We start from the raw sequence: 20,718 nt of genomic DNA on the forward strand, positions 1-20,718 counted from the left end.
AAAACACCATGGACTACTCCTTGACATTCCTGTATAGTATGTTAAATAAGCTGTTATTAGTTTAATGTTTGCAGGCTGCCTAAATCCGTAAAACTCGTATTACAATCATTCAATATTAAACATTTTAGTGTGAAAACTTAAATATATAATGATTCTCAGGCGGGGACCAAAAAGACATAATAACAGTTTTGATTATACAGAATTTGACTCTTTTTAAGCCCCAGTGAGGCCTAAAGTACAAAATGTAGCATCTAATTTTCCTTTGGAAAATGTTAACTATATTGAATTATTTGTTGAGGAAAATGTGTAATACTAATTAATACCAGTGATGGGAATAACGGCATTACAAGTAACGGCGTTACTTTTTTCAGTAACGAGTAATCTAACTAATTACTATTCCTATCGTTACAACGCCGTTACCGTTACTAACAAGAAAATGCGGTCTGTTACTATTTTTCAACAAACAGACGGTTGAAGTTGTGTTCAGCTTACCGCATCTTATATCAGTTGTACGGAAGTAGCTGTAAGTAATCTGGATGCTACAGCTTTAAGCAGCTGCGCGCTCCCGCAGACGATAATCACGATCACTTTCTAGCACAACACCTGGAGCTAAGGGGGCAAAACAATTGCATGAGTGCTGCTGTTTGACTGAGGAAGAATAAAGTAGTCGTGGTAAGCCAATCACATGACCACTTTAAGATGACAAAGCAACAAGGTGAGTCATGATAAACAATATATACACGTGTTTTTTCCTCAATAGTTTCGTCACGTTTACTGTCTAAGGACAGCGCTAGCAAGCACTCTCTGCTTATGAGCAAACAACAACAAAAAACAGAAAGTTTTAGGAGTGACGGAGAGAGAGAGAAAGAAAGACAGCAGAAAAAGAGAGAGAGCGAGTTTTGTGGTGTGAGAGATTTGTGAAGTTTAGCGTGTTTGGAGTGTGTAGTTAATGTGTTGTCTTGTGTAGTTAGTGTGTAGTGTTGTGTAGTTAATGTGTTGTCTTGTGTAGTTAGTGTGTAGTGTTGTGGATAGTTTTGTGCTGTTTGTCAGAACAATGAGGCGACTGCTGTCTCCAGGTAGAAACAGGAGTGATACACCTGCTGCTGTCAGACCTGCAGGTATCAGGCTGTGATGTTCTCCTTTATAGTGAACAGAAATTATTTTTTTGGAGTGGCACAAATAATTTGTGTGGCATCTTATTGATGCAAAACAGCTGATTGTTCTGTAAATAGTTTGAAATGGTTATTTAAAAAAATCAAGGTAAAAGGTAAATGGCTGCAAATAACTTTGTTGTTTGCAAAACTTGTGCATAGGATTTTAAAATTGACAATTTATATTTGCATTTAAAGTTATGAAATATGATTCATTAAACATGTTTGTGGTTGTTACAGTAAAAAATATAACTTTTTCTACTCTGATTTTATGTTTTTTGTCTGATTTTAGATCAATTGTGTTAATGCAGTCAAAATGAAAACATAACTGTAAATTCAGAAACGTGAGGTTGTGGTGAAAAGAATGATACCAAACTAGGCAAAGTAAATAGTTTTTAAAGGTAAAATGTGGAGGGAAAATCAAAAGTAGTTAAAAATGGCCAATTATACCCTGGACCCCAGAGGGTTAAACCATTTTTTTAAAAGTAACGCAATAGTTACTTTTCAAGTAATTAATTACTTTTAGAATATTGTAACTCAGTTACTTCTCTGAAGAAGTGACTAGTAACTATAATTAATTACTTTTTCAAAGTAACTTGCCCAACACTGACTAATACTAATCATCCAACACCTTGAATCTGCACACAGGAAAACTAATCTTTCAACTTGCACCTCCTAGGATGTCATCCAGTTAAAGAAGAGTAAGGATGCCTTCATGACAACACATTTAAATAACACCTTAGAAAGGACAACTAAATATAAACATAGAAATAAAAATGTTCTCAACAAGTCCTGTGGATTATTCAGTGACTTTAAGATCGTGCCAGTGCAATCCTGCCATATATTTTCTGTCTCCGCAGCTGCTGGTGAAGTGAATAAATTATCAGCCTTGTATCTGGCCTGTATTCCTTTACAGGCCATAAATGAATGTGCTACGTCATGTAATACAGCTGAGCTATTTGGTTTATGTTTGACACATTTTTAGGATGATAGGCAGATTAAAATTAAAATATCTTTCAAAGTTTATTGCATGTACATTGTTGTTATGCAGGACTGTAGAAGATGTAGTATCTCGTGTGCAAAATGGGTGATTGTGCCCCATTTGGAGACCCAGCCTAAATTCAGCATGCTTGCCTTCCAGTGACTTATTTATTCAGGTTCTGCTTATTTTGACATCATGTTTTTAAAGCAGCCACCTAAAGTCTGCCATTGAACTTTCAAAATGTGACCTTTTTTTAGTGTGTCCCTAGGGGCTGTCACAAGTCAAGAATTACCTTTTTTATGAGCCTTATTTAGAGTCACCACTATACTTTTTGATTCTATTCTGGCTTTCGTCCTCATTATTCTGGCGGCTGATGACACAGTCATGTTAATTGTTTGTGTATGTTCTTCATTGTGGTGTTTTTTGTCCGTCCGTCCATCTGTCTAGAGCAGGGGTAGGCAACCTTTCTGATGGCGAGTGCCATTTAAAATTTCCTCAGAAGTCAGTGTGCCACATGATTGCATTAGCAATAAATTTAATAACGCTCTATATGAACAGTTACACACTATATAGAACCACTTTATAGAATGATATTTGTTCGCAGATGTTGGCAGCTATCAGTAAATAGTTATCAGCTATTTTGAAACAAAAAAAGACTTTTTATCCATAACAGTAAATGAACTGTACAACAGAAAATACAAATGCTATTTATGGTCTCCTCACAAGAATGATAAGAAAAATAAACTAAGCCAATATGGCATGTCTGTTAATACAGAGACACAGGTCTCCAAGTGTCCAGCATTCAGATGGCTGCCTGAGGACACTCATGTGAGAGAAAATCTGATCACACAGATATGTAGAGCCAAATACTGTCAATAAGGCCTCTGCAATGTTCTGAAGACAGTTAAACTTGTCAGGTAGTGATGTCCAGCAGGTGAAAATGAAAGCTCCATGAACACGCACAGCTGTGGATTCTAGCTGCTTCGATGTTGCATTAACTGGCATTAACCCAGCCAGTTAATGCGAGAAAAACCCAGCTGCTCATTAAAGCTTTCTGGTTTGATCAGAAAATAAAACATTGGTCCATACACCTGAAAGTCCCAAAAATGCATTGTGTCTCGAGTCTACGGATGTATCCGTGTATTTCCGTGGTGCTGATGCTGTGCTGAGCGGAAAGCTCCTGAAGCTTTTGAAGTGTCGGAATGTGGAAAGCTAACAATGTCCTTCTCACCGGTAGGTGAGTTAGTAAGTAAGTTATTTTTTTTAGCCAATTACAAGTTGAATCTGGTAGTTGGGGCTGTTAGCTAAGATATCGTCAACTAATGTGTCTATGCGAGCTGATTTGCAATGTGCACCGCTGGCCCGGCCATTTATTTTTTACCCTCTCAGATTAATTCACTGCGTGTCGTGCCCAGGGCTGGACTGGGACAAAAAAACAGCCCAGGCATTTTGACTAAAGACCGGCCCACCAGGTATTAAAGCCATAAAGCCTTTGAATGAAAACAAACGCTGTCTTGTTGGTATATGTATGATTTCTATACATTTTACATAAGATGAAAACTTTGGTTGTAAGCTTCAGATAATTATTTAAGAACAGCCAGACATTTTAAATGAGAATGAGAAAGTATTTCTTTGTGCCCCCCTTTCCCTGTTAATGCCCTACCTGCCCCCCTGGCAAAACTTTGCTAGACCCGCCCCTGCACAGTTACCAGCTGTCAGCTACATAGAAAATGATATTGGTGTTATTTGTCTCTCAGAAACAGTTCATAACTTCCCTTCAACTCATCCATGTCACCTAAAAGGTAAACCTGTTTCTCCATCACCTGTTCAGCTCTGATGGTTCAGTAAGGACATCTCCTGGTTTCATCTTCATGTTTCCCTCTCACCACATATCCAAACCGATATCATGACCAGCAGCTTTTACAGCTGTGGCTCCAGCAAACATAAGCTGATACTAGAAATTAATATTAAATACATTCTAACAACAGCTGATCAAGCTTAAACGTGCTGCTGTTGTTTAGCGCGACATCCGGCGGTTTCCTCTTTCTGGCGCAAAGTGGGCGATAAACAAACAAGAGAGCCGATCAGCTGATCATTGATCAGTTTCATGATTAAAGTAGCAACAGGAGAGAATGAGAGGAGAAGAAGAGGCAGCTGTGCAGCGTAACGACAGAATAACTCCACCTTTGTGTCTTTTTCCATCCTAGCTGAAGTCCGGGACAAACTGTGTTCCTTCTCAGCTCAACACGAAACACGTAATATTTTCTCTGAATGTGGGACAATTCCGTCTTTTTACAGGGCGGTTGGCAACTCTACTAACTAACCTTATGAATAAAACAAAGTTCACTATCAGTAACATAGTAGCACCCACCCAGCTGTATAGAAACTCTGTCATGCTAGCTAGTACGCAGTACGAGTTATTGTAACTGACTCTAAAAAAACAGAACAACGAAAATAAACTCCACCTAAACTTGGTTCATATCTGACCCACATAGACTGCAGGTCATAACTTCTTACCTGAAGTTCAGTTCACCTGACACTCGGACCGCCCCGTCTCGGGTCTCTCCTCCTCCTGCCTCCCCTCTCCCTCATCCACCTGCCAGCCTCCACCACTTGTTAATTTTACTGAATCTGTGGAAGCTCCGCCATAGCCACCACCAAACAACTGAGTTATTTTTACACACCGGCCAGCATCTGGCCAATCCACAAGCTTTCATTGTTTATACCGTTACAAAAAAAAAAAAAAAAAAAAAAAATCATCGGGCCACCGATGGCTAGTCCAGCTATGGTCGTGCCATCAGTTAACCCTTCGCATGCCAAGTGTGGCACGCGTGCCTAGGGTTGTCGAGCCCTGGTCTAGATTGATAGAGATATGGTGTTCTAAAGTAAATCAAAGCTAAGATAGCACTAGCCATAAGATAATTTGCCTATTATGGTGGTATTGCCATCAACTTAAGTGTAATCCACTGGTTTTTCATTTCCTAAGGTGCTGGGAGTTCAGGTTTCTTGTATTTGCTCATGCAGTCAATAAAAGAGCAAACCATGCTGTGCTTGTGCCTGAGATGTTTTAAAAGCGGAGTAATCAGAAGCAGTACTATCAGGAAAATAAGAATAACAGAATGCAGCAGCTACTCATTTGGAATTTAAAAAGGCAGGTCTGTTAACAGAACTTGTCCACTTTCCACACTAGAAAGGGATGCAAATTTGGAGGGTTTTAGACACAATTTATGGTTTGTGGAAATGATTCTAGACTCACTGTGAAACCCCAGTGAAGTCTAAAATAACTTTTAATTTAAGCATTTTTTCCCCCTAATATAATACAAAAACTTTATACCTTAAGAATACAAACCAGAAAACTGCAAAGTGAGTGAGAGAGATGGGATCCATTTTGGCACTGTACAAAACCACCTTAAACTAAAAATATTGTTTTATTTCACCAGACATTTGGCACTTAGCACTTACTTTTTCTTCATAATGCATGAAAGATGCAGCCTCAGGACCTAGATATTTGACCAGACTGGAAAGCACAGCGTTTTTCCTTTCTCCAACCTGTAAACAGAAAACAGAAACAGAAATGTGTGTTGTAACTTGGCACTTTCTCTAACTCAAGACTGTAACAACATGCTTTGTGCTAAAGTATGAATGTATTGTCTAGAAATCACCAAGTTGGACAAAAGAAGTAAAGAATTTGTGCAACTCATTCTCACAGTTGTATTAGCACACATGATGAGCAGCTGAGGCCTGGTAACAAAAGGAGATCCAATAACTTAAACTCTGATTGTGTTATAGAGATTCTAGGAAAATAATTAAAGCCAAACACATCATGTTTTTGAGTGTTTCTGAAAGTGATCTATTACAGTAAATGTATGTAAATCAAACACAGATGATTTCCTACAAATGTTTTTATTTGTAGTTTTTTTATGTTTCCTAATAAAATAATAAATAATACATTATTTTTTGTGTGTCACAACAGTCACGGATTTGTCTTTTACACTCTGACCGACTCTTCTAACATCAGCCTGTCATTCTGTTTGAGTTTCTCTGTAAAACCAAACAAGAATGGCCTCCTATTACATAAAACATGAGCTGAGCAATAATATTTATAATTCAGGAACGTTGTAGTTAATTCTAATTTATTTATTTATATTTATTTATTTATAAAGACTTGAGTTCAACGAAGGTGAATGAAGTGTCAAGTTAATTTTGGAGTCATCCCATGTGCTCCAATAAACGGTAAAGTTTACACTATTTTTTTGTGCGATCTTCAATCTCTTGTATTCTTCAATCTCTTGTATTTCTGCATTGGGAATGTTGGCATACTACAAAAAAACAGGCAAAGAAAGAGCATCCAAGTGAACATTTAAACAAATTTAAAACTGCAACAATAGAAAGCCAGCAAAGTGCAAGAGACCTGAAAATGGAAAAGAAATACAGAAAAAAAACAAAAAACCAAAAACGCATAAAATACATAAAATAATAACAAATTCATACTTTGTAACAGCACATACTGTGCGTAATTGCATGCCTGATGCCACGTCTACTCACATATACCACCATAGTTTGGGGATTTTTCTTTCTTTTGTGGGGGATGTGGAGTTTAATTATTTAGCATCCTACACAGAATAAAGCAGCATAGTGATAGTTACTCAAGAGCTTTAGCCAGTCAGGATGACTTAGATGGCAAAAACAACTGTAGAGATGGGGCTGAATATATTTATATTTTTATGTAAAGGGAAACACTGCTACCTGTATGTATGTATGTATGTATGTATGTATGTATGTATGTATGTATGTATGTATGTCTCTATGAATATAGAAGGAAAGCGTGTAGGCTGTGTGCAAAAAGCATGTTGCAAACCTCATACACATGCTTAAAGGCATATAAAGCCTGCATTCGTCCTATACCAAAGCTATTGCTGAAAAGAATTCAAAGGAATTTAAAGGATTAAGACAAGACTTGTACAATTCCAAATAATTTTAAATGCTCTTTGTTAAGAAATAACAGATTGGTTGGCCAATAACATGAACAACCACGCATCTTAAATTTTAGTTAAGTCATTCTCTATTTTTGTGGGTTGTCTTTTACAACTTAAATCTTAAACTTAAACCTGGTAACAGTAATTATAAACACCTTCCCTTTATTTCTAAACACTTAACAAGCAAAAAATACCCACTGTCTATTTTTAGGAATGCTCTTAGTCTTCTTTCTACCATACAGGTAAAAAAAACACTTCTGTCTGTTATTCACTTAAGTTGCAGTTACTGAAAGCTTGCATCAGTACCCCACAATTCTCAGTCTAAAGGCAGTGCTTTATCTGCACTCGGGTGATGAGCAATCTTGAGTGCATTTTTAAAATGCTGCCACTGAACAATATCATTTTGAGAATGCATTCTATGTGGCTTTTTTTCTCTAATGCAAACAAGACTTAACCCTAAATATACCCATGATTGTGGAGCTCTTTAGTTTATATCTACTAGCAATGGACATCCAAGTAAAAGCAAATGATCCTGATGGTGGAGGAGTATGCAAGTTTCTGCTTATTAAAACATGTTGAAAATACTGTCATGTTTAAATGACATGTGCATAGAAAGTTACTTAAAAGCCTCTCTACAGCATTTTTCCATTACCTCTTTTGATTCCCAATGAGAAGCCTGCTGGCCAGCAATGAACCCTACCAGAGCAGCATTACCAAAAGGGCTGGTGGCATCAAAGGTTACACAGAATGGACACTCGGTGGAGGACCCTGCCACTATTTCCCCAGAAAAGCCCTTCTCCCTCCAAAAAGCCTGCGAAGAAATACAAACATTCTTAGCATCATCAATAATGGCAACACTTTAATACTGAAACGAGCTACAAACCATTTGCATACAGTCATTCCTTGATTACACGTTGGGGAAATGTCATTAAATTTTGACTGGATTAATTTGAAGGTTTGGCAAAAAAAACCCAACAAACTGCTTTGTCAAGAAAAGTTGTTTAAGCTAAAACAGAGGGGAGCTACCATAGATCTGTCTGAAAACAATAACGAATACCTTCTGTGCTTCATGATTAACCTCCTAAGACCTGAACTCTTCCACGGCATGCATTTTTAATTTCTCTTTGATATTTGGGCTGATTGGGACCTGATAAATATAAAAACAAAGAATTACCTGATTTTTTTTTTTTTACCTAATTTTTGTTTCTGAGAAAAATGAGAGCTACATATGAGGATATTCATTTGAAATTTCGATAGAACAGTAGCAGTATAATGTCCTGGTTAGTGGATATCAGGCCCTTGTAGAGCAAAATTGAGTATTTTGGTCTAAATAACCCAAAAAATGTGATGTCCACATATGTGGACGCCAGGTCCTAGGAGGTAAAAGTGATAATGTCAGGAGGAAAAATAGTCTTTTGTGCTCACATTTCCCTCAATGTCTTCAAATTTGAAGATAAATCAACAGAACCTTGTATTGACAACTTTTAGTTATTCAAAGTTGTCAGTAGGATATTGGAACTTCTTTACACATCCAAATGTGAAATATTAAATTAAAGGAAAACAGTAAAGAAGCACAGTGCACAATGTGGTTAGCACTGTTGCCTCATAGCAAAAAAAGTCCCAAGTCTAAATCCTCCACCTGGCTGGGGCCTTTCTGTGTGGAGTTCCCATGTTCTAGACGTGTTTGCATGAGCTCTCTCCGGGTACTCTGGCTTTCTCCCACAGTCCAAAGACAAACAGTTAGTGGGGTTAGGTTAACTGGTGATTCTAAATTGCCCATTAGTGTGAATGGTTGTCTGTCTCTGTGGTAGCCCTGCAATCCTGCAGGGCTTGCACAATCCACCAGGGCTAGCAGGATTGTGCTAGATAAGGATAAGTGGATGGATGGATAGAGAGAATACCCTTCATGAAATCAGGATGGTTTACTGTAGAGCTGTTCGATATAACGATATATATCGGATGACGATATAAAAACGTCTATCGTTTCATTTTACGCTACCGTTTGTTTCATGGTGTCGCAAAATAAACTGTTTACGGCAATATTTTTTCATCGTTTTGATGGTCACTGTAGTGGCTATATTAATTTCTTAAAGTTCTCTCTTTCTCTTATATTTAATATAACCACACTACGGACGGACAAGCACTTGTTTTTATGCGTTGTCGTTAGCAACAAAACTAAAACCACCGCGTGTTTATGTTCCACATAAACCTTTCACAATAAAGCTCAAGATCCTGTTTAGACTTTTCAAAATAAACTGAATCACGTGAAAGAGCAGATTAATTACAGATGACAATTAAAAAAGAGCCGTCAGGTGCTAAAAAATAAACCTTAGAGTCAAACGTTAGAACAGGCTTTTCCCCGCAGCACGCCGTGTAATAAATACTCACAAAGAAAACGGCGGCCGTTACAACCTATGTCTAAAAATTTATAGTTTCATGCATCAGTAAAACACTCGACTCCAGGTACACGACGCCCAGCTGGAAACACTTCACGCAACTTGAGCTTTACAGAGAATGTTACATTTTTGTGATTTATATCGTTATCGGGACAATAGATGTTTTAATATCGGGATATGAGATTTTGGTCATATCGCACAGCCCTAGTTTACTGAGCACTTACTTTGTACCATACTGATACGCTGTTCACACAACACCTTAGTAATAAGGTGGAGGTCCTGTGTTGGCCACTCAGTTACTGAATACCTGACCTGACCTGAAGTTACCTGACCAACTTCTTTAAAAATTTGTGTATAATTTTTGAACTTTTGGTTATTATCTGGTTTCACTTTAGAATGATGTTAAACCATAGTAGTTGGGACCAACCACCTCTTTCAGCATCTGTGTATTTATTCTACATCTCACAGCTGTTTTTCTTTTGGTTCAGACATCTCAAACACAGACTGTTTGTTCATAGCACATTTTCCAATGTTTCTCTGTCCAGGTTTTGTGTCCCTTTGCCCATGTTGATCTTTTGGGCCAATATCAGGAGTGGCTTTTTTCTTTGCATCTCTACCCCTTTTGAGACTGTTATCGAAACCTAAGCTGAAGCTCCAGACATGCAACTACACTAGGGAACAAGAAGCGGTGCTTCTTTAATCGGCAATTACCATTACTGGCAAAGGCTTTTTATAATGATCAATCAGCCTTAAATTAGGTAACACATCACTGGATGGGCCTCTGTATAGTACATCTATGTAGTTATTTTATAAAGGAAAATCCCTGATTTGTGGTGATTAAATATTAAATTGATTCCTCATTAAATTTCTTTCAAAAACAACAGATCCAAAACCTGTCAGTAATTGTGGGTTTTATTTTGTTTTTTTAAGAAATGTGTGCTCAATATAAATATACAGTCTGTGACAGCTTTGTTTTACTGAACAATATTATAATATTAGTAATATTATAAAGTATAATATGTCGTTGCTAATGCAAATTACATGTTCATGTGTAACTATAATTTTATTTTCATATATTGGAGTGTTGGTAATTTGAAGACATTTCATGTATGTGAAGACCATCCTGTGGCAGTAAAATAGCATGAGATGTACAAATGTAATACAAATGCTTCATAAAATTATAATCATTTGGCTCTGTCACACACACTAAGTGTTGCTTTCTGGCAATCTCATAGCCTCATGTAATAATAAGTAACTTTAATGTTCTTACAGCACAGGCTTTTGGAAAGTAGGGACTTTTTTGAACCTGCATCAAATAACACTTAAACTTTTTATTTTAAGAATTTATTCACTTTGTGACATGGGGAATTTTATAAGAAAACATAATATGACCACTGCTACTAGCAGCATTGTATCACAAATTATGGTATTACTAATGCTACTATGTATTCTGCATTTACATTTGTATAAGCATGGGCTGTCACATTTACATCCACATGAATTTAAATGTGTGATGAGTCATCTTTTTATGCTGTTTCTCTCTAACATTGTGATCAGTGTCATTGTATAATGGCAACTGTGATTCTGAAAGCATATTTCTGGATCTTGCTTTGAATTTGTATTCTCTCTTTTAATTATTTCCATTGTATTTTTGCTCAAAATAAATAATGACTTTGCTTAATACATGATTACTGGAGACTTGGTTTCAATTACAGTTTCCTTTTTGGATCTTGATTAGTTATTCACTGCTAAGAACCCCAACAACCACCCACAAAAAGGCTAAATAGATTTCAACCAAAATGTGCTTACATTGTGATTGAAATTAAGCTTTTATTTTTTATATTTGATATTTTTTATGTTTTATATACTTTATGACAAATTCATCTATTATCTACACAGGGCATATCAACTCTCCCAGGCTAATTCAAATGCTAAACGAGCATCCAATATGCTGTTTAAGTTCACATTATTTCCTATTCTAGAAACAATCCAAAGAGAAAGCAGATTCTGGCAAGACAAATGCACTATATTGCCAAAAGCCTTCACAGATGCACAAAACTGAACTGGAGTAACATCCCTTTTTTAATCCATAGGGTTTAATCTTTGATGTGTGCTGGCCTTTGGAACTATATCAGCTTTAACTCTTCTGAGAAGGATTTTCACAAGGCTTATGAGTAGGGATGGGTACCGGCATCCGGTGCGTTCTGACATAAACGGTAGTAACCAGACCGAAAAGCAGCGCACATTTCTGTGCTTTATTTCGGTGCTTTTTTTTCCTGAGATGTCACACACTTTGGATTCCAGCCAATCATTTTACCTTTGCGAGCGTAGTAGGCAGGCCCAGGTACGTACGTTCTTTTAGAGCAGAAATACAGATTAAAAACGCCCAAGGCGAACCGGTCAAAAGTCTGGCTGTACTTCACAGCAAAAGATGCAAACTCAGCAGCCTGCAACAAGTGCTTTAAGGTGATACTGTGCAAAGGAGGTAACACCTTGAATCTGATGAAACACCTGGCGACGCATATTGTTTTTTTTTTTTTAAAAGCCGAGAAATGCACCGTATTTGATAGCTTGCTGCGAGACCTCACACCAAGCACATCTACTCCGGGTGGGTTGCCTGTTATCGGTCCCGGAGTTTGCAACATCCCCCAAAAACCCGAAGAGGAGAGTCCTGGCCCCTAGCCCTGCCAGTGTAGCAGAAATGATGACGGGTGATGATGGCAGCAGCAGCCGTTCTTCTCTGCGTGAGTAGCTTAATGTTGTCCATGTGTAATTTACGTTGAGTAGGCTAACCACGTTATTACATTAATGCACGTAAGGTGAACTAGCAAACACCTCGTAGTTACATGCGGCTGTCTTCTTGTTTGATGGCAGATACTCCCTTCACCCTGGCCAAAAAAGCTAAAATGACCAAAGAAACAGTGGAAAACAGTTAAACATGAGAGGTTTTTGGATAGTTTTTTTCCCCCCATTGTTTAAACACTGCTTCCAGCCAAGAGTGATACCATAAATCCCCTATAGCTGCAGAAAAGGCTAACATTGTTATCTTTTTACAAAAAAACAGCTGAACATGAGAGGGTTTTGGACAAAGTTTGTGTTCTTCATTCTTTAAGCACCGGTTCAAGCACAGTTTAAGCACCGGCACCGTTCCAAAAGTACCAGTTTGGTACTGGTATCGGATAAAACCTAAATGATACCCATCCCTACTTATGAGTGTGTTTTAGGGAATTTTTGGCCATTCTTACGCATGCACATTTGTGAAGTCAGGTACTGATGTTAGATGAGACAGTCTGTCTCACAGTCTGTGCTCTAATCCCATCCCAGAGGTGTTCTATCAGGTGGAGACCAGGACTCTGTGCAGGCTAGTCAAGTTCCTTTACACCAGGGGTGTCCAACTCCAGGCCTCGAGGGCCGGTGTCCTGCAGAGGGGCCGATGGCGCGATATGGCAGCCTTGCTTCTGTCAGTCTGCCCCAGGGCAGCTGTGGCTAGGGGTCCAACGATACACAAAATTCACGGTTTGGTTTGATACATTGGTGTCACGGTTCGATATTTTTTTGATACAAAAATATTTTCATGCTTTTTTAATTTGTCAGTTATTAAAATTATAAATATATATTTTAACTCAAACGTACAGTTTTTAAATTTAATGTTGCTTAAACAAAGGGATAAAATAATAAATCTATCTGATCGAGAAATCACTCATCTTTGGAAAAGAGAGTTTATTACAGAGAAATGGCTCTTTCCAAAACAAAAGCTATACTATACACTTCTTCTGGGGTATACTCTCAGCAGCATATTAAACATATCAGGTCCCCATAAGGAGAATCATGTGCTAACAGCTGTCTAAATGACTCGGGCAAAGTTTGTAGCATGCATGCTTGTTGTTTTTGTCTGCTTCCACTTGTCTTTGCACTAGGATGATGTCGACGTAAATGTGCTGTCATATTCGCTGTGTTCCCACTAGTGCTGTCAGGGTTAATCTGAAATGACATTAACGCCACAACACGGCAAATCTCCGTTAACGAGCTACCGCGGATCGCCCAGTGCGTGGGGGTGGACGGCGTCAACGCGTTAACGAGCTAACTGCGCTAACGCAGTAGTTCCCACCCATGTAACTGAGCATTGCGTGGCACATCCGACATATTGTTTTACTTTTGTCCATGACTCGCTTACCTTCAGGGTCATACGTCACATGAAGACCAAAATAGTTCCAAAGGCCAGATCTGAATGAGGGTGGGGGAGCTGGATCCTTAGCTTCCTGTCTGACAGACGCCAAGTGGTCAGACTGGGCAGCATCACCTCATCCCCCGTCACACTGAACACTGGTGCTCCACAGGGGTGTGTACTGAGCCCTCTCCTATACTCACTCTACACCTACGACTGCACAGCCACTAACAACTCCAACATCATTGTGAAGTTTGCGGACGACACTACAGTGGTGGGTCTTATCACCAACAGTGATGAGACGGCTTACAGGGAGGAGGTCAGCGCCCTGACCCACTGGTGTCAAGACAACCATCTCACCCTCAACGTCGCAAAGACAAAGGAGTTGATAGTGGACTTCCGGAGGTGCAGAGAAGTACACACCCCCATCACCATCAGCGGCGCTGCTGTGGAGAGAGTGAGCAGCTTCCGGTTCCTTGGTGTACATCTGGCTGAGGATCTTACGTGGTCAGTACACACAAACAAAACAGTGAAGAAGGCGCAGCAGCGCCTCTTCTTTCTCAGGAGACTGAAAAGATTCGGCATGAGCCCCCGCATCCTCAGGACCTTCTATCACTGTGCCATTGAGAGCATCCTCACTGGATGCATCACCACCTGGTATGGCAACAGCACCGCCTACAACTGCAAAGCTCTCCAGCGAGTAGTGCGGTGCTCTGAACGGATAATTGGAGGTGAGCTTCCCTCCCTCCAAGACATCTACAGGAAGCGGTGCCTGAGGAAAGCGGGGAGGATCATCAAGGACTCCAGTCACCCCAGCCATAAACTGTTCAGACTACTTCCATCAGGAAGGAGGTTCTGCAGCATCCAGTCCCGTACCAGCAGACTGAGAGACAGCTTCTTCCACCAGGCCATCAGACTGCTGAACGCTTCATAGACACCTCAGCTTCACTACTGGAACTTTAACATTATGCACTCCATACTGTACAGTAATGCCACTGTTTTGCACATGTCTCACTCTGTATATTTTATTTTATTTATTTTATATATTTTATTTATTGTTTACTCTATTTAATTTGTAAAATATGTGTACACACACACACACACACACACACACACACACACACACACACACACACACACACACACACACACATGTAGAAAAATATTTAGTATACACATCCAGAAATGCATATACTATTATATATTGTACATATATTTATTAGTTTCAGATGTAGCCATTCTTGTATTTTGCCTGTTTATGTTATTGTATTTTGCACAACTCTGTTGCTTGTGAAGCTCGCACACAAGAATTTCACTCACATGTGCTGTACCAATGTACCTGCACATGTGATGTGACAATAAAAGTGATTTGATTTGATTTGATTTGGAGGTTGTGCTATGTGTTGGAAAATACTAGGTGAATCAGGTGTTTTTGCTGCAATCAGGTTTGATTTCCAAATCCCAGAGTAGCACAGGTGAGTGGAAATTCAGCTGTTTGGTTTTTGTTTTTCCCTATAAAACCTGCAAAAAAAATGTTTAATTACTACTCCCAAAAAATAAATAAATAAATAATGCAAACCAGATTTAACCAGAAATTGGCTAAAATAAAGTGCAGAAATGAAATGGAACACTAGAACCGCGGATTTAGATGTTCAAAATACTAAAAACAACCATTAAGGTCAACAACAGAGGTATTTTGTAGGGAAAATTAGATAGTTTTGTCACTCACCAAGTTGTTAAAGAGCATTTTCACGTTGACATTAGAGCAGGATGAAAGTAGTTGCACATACACATGTAAGACCACACAACGGTAGTGTTAAAACATCTGATAAAGCAAATGGGTGCACCTACACCACGGGAATGTTGTTTTTTGTACTTTTATACATGAATAGTCAGAGGCAGCTGGCAGCCAAATTAGGCACAAGGCATCCTTTGGTGTCTATGTCTTGACCCACCAGCCGTGATAATACTGTGCACAAAGAAATAATGGTTCTCTTTTCAAGAGCTACAAACAATGAACTTTGTTTCTCGTGATGATTTGTTTCCCTTCCATTCACGTATACTCTTATTTTCTTCAGCCTGTCAGGGAAATGTATATGCTTTACATCTATTATGTTTAACCTTTTTAAACATGTATATCTCAGACATATGACTCATGGCTCCTGGGCTACAACTCATGATCGTAATTGATAAAAGTAAGGTCTCCATACATCTGAGACTATAGAATTTCTGCAGATGCACAGGAGCAGAGTAAAAATGACACCATATTGTCTATCAGTGAGCAGTTTTTCCATGTGTTTATTGGAATCTTAGTGCATCTTGCCAAGACACTGATCAAATAAATGTTTGCATGAGCACAAATTGTTTTATGTTCTGTACAGCTGACAATTTCAGTTACTTAACAAGGCACAGAAGCATTTTGTTAATTAACTGTGGTGTTGTAGTGGAAGTGCAAAATGGATTAGATTACACAAATCAAATTTCATGTGCTCGAAGCTTTTTGTACAGATTGTTGTCAGATTGATGTATAAATGTGTCAAGTTAGTTATTTGCTGTCTGATAAAGACTTCTGCTTACCAAATAAATATTTTTAAACTTTTTCTACACCGGAAACTGCAATTTGTTTTGTTATTGATATACAAGTTTTGTCTGCAATTAAAATCAGCTGTTAATTTCCCCACATGTCACTGTAACATATGATATTTTCTTAATCAAGCAAAGTGCAGACTTATAAAGAACCCCCTTGTGGATTCTAACATTTATTTTAAATTTATAATTAATTAAGACTAAGCAACGCTTTTTTGAATCCGGTGACAAGGCAGGGAAACTTCTTGCTTATCAAGCCAGTGCCGAAGGAACCTCCAAGCTAATCCCAAAGGTCAAGTCTGCTGCTGGTGACATAATATCGGACCCAGAGGGAATTAATGAAGTATTTGTAAGTTTCTATTCCAATCTGTACACTTCAAGCTCTCCCCCTCTATCAGAAGAAACTCTCCAAAATATACATTTTCCAAGAATAGATAGAGATCTGACGAAGGGATTAGGGGGACCTATTACTGTAGTAGAGGTACAAGAAGCCATTAAATCCTTAAACACAGGTAAATCGCCGGGCCCTGACAGTTACTCTGCAGAATACTATAAAGTCAATTCTGATCTTATGGCACCGTTGTTGAAAGATATGTATAATGAAGCCTTTTCAAAATGTCAATTACCCAAGACTTTGTCCGAAGCTACTATTTGTTTAATCTTGAAAAAGGACAAGGATCCTCTGTTGTGCAGCAGTTACAGACCAATTTCTCTTTTAAATATTGATTTTAAAATACTATCTAAAATCCTCGCACTTAGGCTACAACGTGTTCTGTAACAAATTATCGCCTCTGACCAGACGGGATTTATGGCCGGCAGGCACTCATATGACAATTCAAGACGCCTCTTGAATATTATCCATACATCGTGCAACTCGATTCCAGAGGTTGTGGTATCTCTTGACACGGAGAAAGCTTTCGACCGCGTCGAGTGGAGCTATGAGGTGATGGATAGGTTTGGCTTAGGGGCTGACTTTATTCTCTGGGTTAAGCTACTATATTCCTCGCCATCCACCTGTATTCGTACTAACAACAACTTGTCTTTGCCTTTTCCACTTGAGAGGGGCACTAGGCAAGGGTGCCCTCTCTCACCCCTCCTATTCCCCATTGCTATCGAGCCTCTTGCAATATGGCTGCGTTTAGAGGATAGATTTAAAGGCATTACAAGGTGTGGTGTGACTCACAAACTCTCCCTTTATGCAGATGACTTGCTCCTGTACATTTCTGACCCTCTAAACTCATTCCCGGTGCTTTTTGACATACTGGACCAATATGGTACACTGTCAGGATATAAGGTCAATTATCAAAAAAGCGAGTTGCAACCCCTCAATTCCCTGGCCAGAGCTCTTCCCCACTCAATAGTGCCTTTTAAGTGGACAGAAACCGGATTTAGATATTTGGGGTTTTTTATTTCCTCTTCTATACATAAAATGATGAGGGAGAATTTTCTATCCCTACTAGAAAATGTTGGGAAAGATTGTGACCACTGGACTTCTCTACCATTGTCAGTGGCAGGGAGAGTTAACCTGATAAAGATGAGTGTCCTCCCAAAATTCTTGTATCTTTTTCAACATGTTCCGATTCTTCTTACCAAGGCATTTTTTGACAAGTTAGAAAAGATTCTGTCACATTTCATACAGTGGGGCAAAAAAGTATTTAGTCAGCCACCGATTGTGCACAATTTAATAATTTGCACCAGAGGTACACTTCAACTGTGAGAGACAGAATGTGAAAAAAAAATCCATGAATTCACATGGTAGGATTTGTAAAGAATTTATTCGTAAATCAGGGTGGAAAATAAGTATTTGGTCACCTCAAACAAGGAAAATCTCTGGCTCTCACAGACCTGTAACGTCTTCTGTAAGAAGCTTTTCTGTCCCCCACTCGTTACCTGTATGAATGGCACCTGTTTGAACTCATCATCTGTATAAAAGACACCTGTCCACAGCCTCAAACAGTCAGACTCCAAACTCCGCCATGGCCATGACCAAAGAGCTTTCGAAGGACACCAGGAAAAGTATTGTAGACCTGCACCAGACTGGGAAGAGTGAATCTACAATAGGCAAGCAGCTTGGTGTGAAAAAATCAACTGTGGGAGCAATCATCAGAAAATGGAAGACATACAAGACCACTGATAATCTCCCTCGATCTGGGGCTCCACGCAAGATCTCATCCCGTGGGGTCACAATGATCATGAGAACGGTGAGCAAAGATCCCAGAACCACACGGGGGGACCTGGTGAATGACCTGCAGAGAGCTGGGACCAAAGTAACAAAGGTCACCATCAGTAACACACTACAACGGCAGGGAATCAAATCCCGCAGTGCCAGACGTGTTCCGCTGCTGAAGCCAGTGCATGTCCAGGCCCGTCTGAAGTTTGCCAGAGAGCACATGGATAATACAGCAGAGGATTGGGAGAATGTCATGTGGTCAGATGAAACCAAACTAGAACTTTTTGGTATAAACTCAACTCGTTGTGTTTGGAAGAAGAAGAATACTGAGTTGCATCCCAAGAACACCATACCTACTGTGAAGCATGGGGGTGGAAACATCATGCTATGGGGCTGTTTTTCTGCCAGGGGGACAGGACGACTGATCCGTGTTAAGGACAGAATGAATGGGGCCATGTATCGTGAGAGTTTGAGCCAAAACCTCCTTCCATCAGTGAGAACTTTGAAGATGAAACGAGGCTGGGTCTTCCAACATGACAATGATCCAAAACACACCACCCGGGCAACAAAGGAGTGGCTCCGTAAGAAGCATTTGAAAGTCCTGGAGTGGCCTAGCCAGTCTCCAGACCTCAACCCCATAGAAAATCTGTGGCGGGAGTTGAAAGTCCGTGTTGCTCGGCGACAGCCCCAAAACATCACTGCTCTAGAGAAGATCTGCATGGAGGAATGGGCCTGAATACCAGCTACTGTGTGTGCAAACCTGGTAAAGACCTATAGTAAATGTTTGACCTCTGTTATTGCCAACAAAGGTTATGTTACAAAGTATTGAGTTGTATTTTTGTTATTGACCAAATACTTATTTTCCACCCTGATTTACGAATAAATTCTTTACAAATCCTACCATGTGGATTCATGGATTTTTTTTTTCACATTCTGTCTCTCACAGTTGAAGTGTACCTCTGGTGCAAATTACTGACCTCTGTCATCATTTTAGGTGGGGGAACTTGCACAATCGGTGGCTGACTAAATACTTTTTTGCCCCACTGTATGAGGAGGGAAACAAGCTAGAATTCGCAAGTCTATTCTTCAGTCCTCTAAAAGTGACGGTGGTCTTGGTCTGCCCAATTTTAGACACTACTATTAGGCAGCTAGCATACAAAAACTTTTACATTGGGTTCATAACGACCCCCCTGCAACAGTCTGGGTACAAATGGAAACTGCATCTAGCTGTTACTCATTATCATCAATACTCAGCTCACCACTCCCTTTTTCTCCAACCTTTATTGGAGATAATCCAAATGCTTTGAAATTGATTCACTCGTCCTCAATTTGTGCTCGCCATGCTTTGATTCAGTGCAAGGTGGTCTATAAAGTACACTATACAAACGCAAAATTATCTAAAATCTATCCAACCATCAGTGATGCCTGTAGCAGATGCGGACTATCGCCTGCCAACCATGTCCACATGTTTTGGTCTTGTTCGAAATGGAGTGCATTTTGGAGGAATATATTCGACACACTTAGCCAAGCATATGGCCAGACTGTCCTTCCTAACCCACTCTCCACAATTTTTGGCATTCCTCCTGACTTGAACTTATCTGGTCCCCTCAAACAGGCCCTAGCCTTTACCACTTTACTGGCCTGGAGGCTTATTCTGTTGAAGTGGAAGCTTCCCCACCCCCCAACTCATGATCATTGGGTGAGAGATGTACTCTTTAACTTAAAGTTGGAAAAACTTAGATTCTCTCTAAAAGGTTCTATTAGGGAATTTAACAAAATCTGGAAATCATTTCTCTTGCTGGTGGACACCATTACTTTACTTCCTGAGTCTGAAGTGAACTGAGCGAAGCTACATTATAATGTTTTTTTTTTTGTTTTTTTTTTTGTCTTTTTTAAATCTTACTTATACCTTATCTATTTCTTTTTCCTTTTGTTTTGTTTGGTACTTTCTCTGCTTTTGTTTTCTCTTTTTTTGCTTTGCTTGATTTTGTTTGTTTGTTTGGTTGCGGGGGGGGGGGGTTATGCTTGTTATGTGTATGGGTCCTGAGATGTTGTTTTTGTTTTTTTTGTGTGTGTGGGCAGAGACTGGTTCTCTGCGGTGTTTTGTCTAGTGTGGACCTGGTAGGGGGAGAATTCGGGTTGGGGGGTTGGAGGGTATAATGGACATACCACTGTTCTGAAATCAAGATTGACTTAGCTGTTGCTAACTTTGTATGTCATTGTTGAAATCAATAAAACAAAGTTGTAACAATATTTTTCCTTCCCACGATAGGCCGACGGGCAGGGCAGAGA

General features: G+C 39.3%; 1 protein-coding gene across 1 annotated transcript in view; it reads right to left on the bottom strand.

Annotated features, from left to right (window-relative positions):
- Positions 1-20,718, bottom strand: part of si:ch211-127i16.2 (putative flavin-containing monoamine oxidase A) — a 53,939-nt gene that overhangs the window by 10,984 nt on the left and 22,237 nt on the right. Inside the window, exons 9-10 of the mRNA XM_004538416.5 lie at positions 7,762-7,920; positions 5,596-5,682 (exon numbers count right to left, since the gene is read on the bottom strand). Coding sequence (XP_004538473.3) covers positions 5,596-5,682; positions 7,762-7,920 — 246 coding nt within the window. The remainder of the gene's footprint in view (positions 1-5,595; positions 5,683-7,761; positions 7,921-20,718) is intronic.

This window comes from Maylandia zebra, linkage group LG7, assembly GCF_041146795.1.
Source record: "Maylandia zebra isolate NMK-2024a linkage group LG7, Mzebra_GT3a, whole genome shotgun sequence".
NCBI lineage: Eukaryota > Metazoa > Chordata > Actinopteri > Cichliformes > Cichlidae > Maylandia > Maylandia zebra.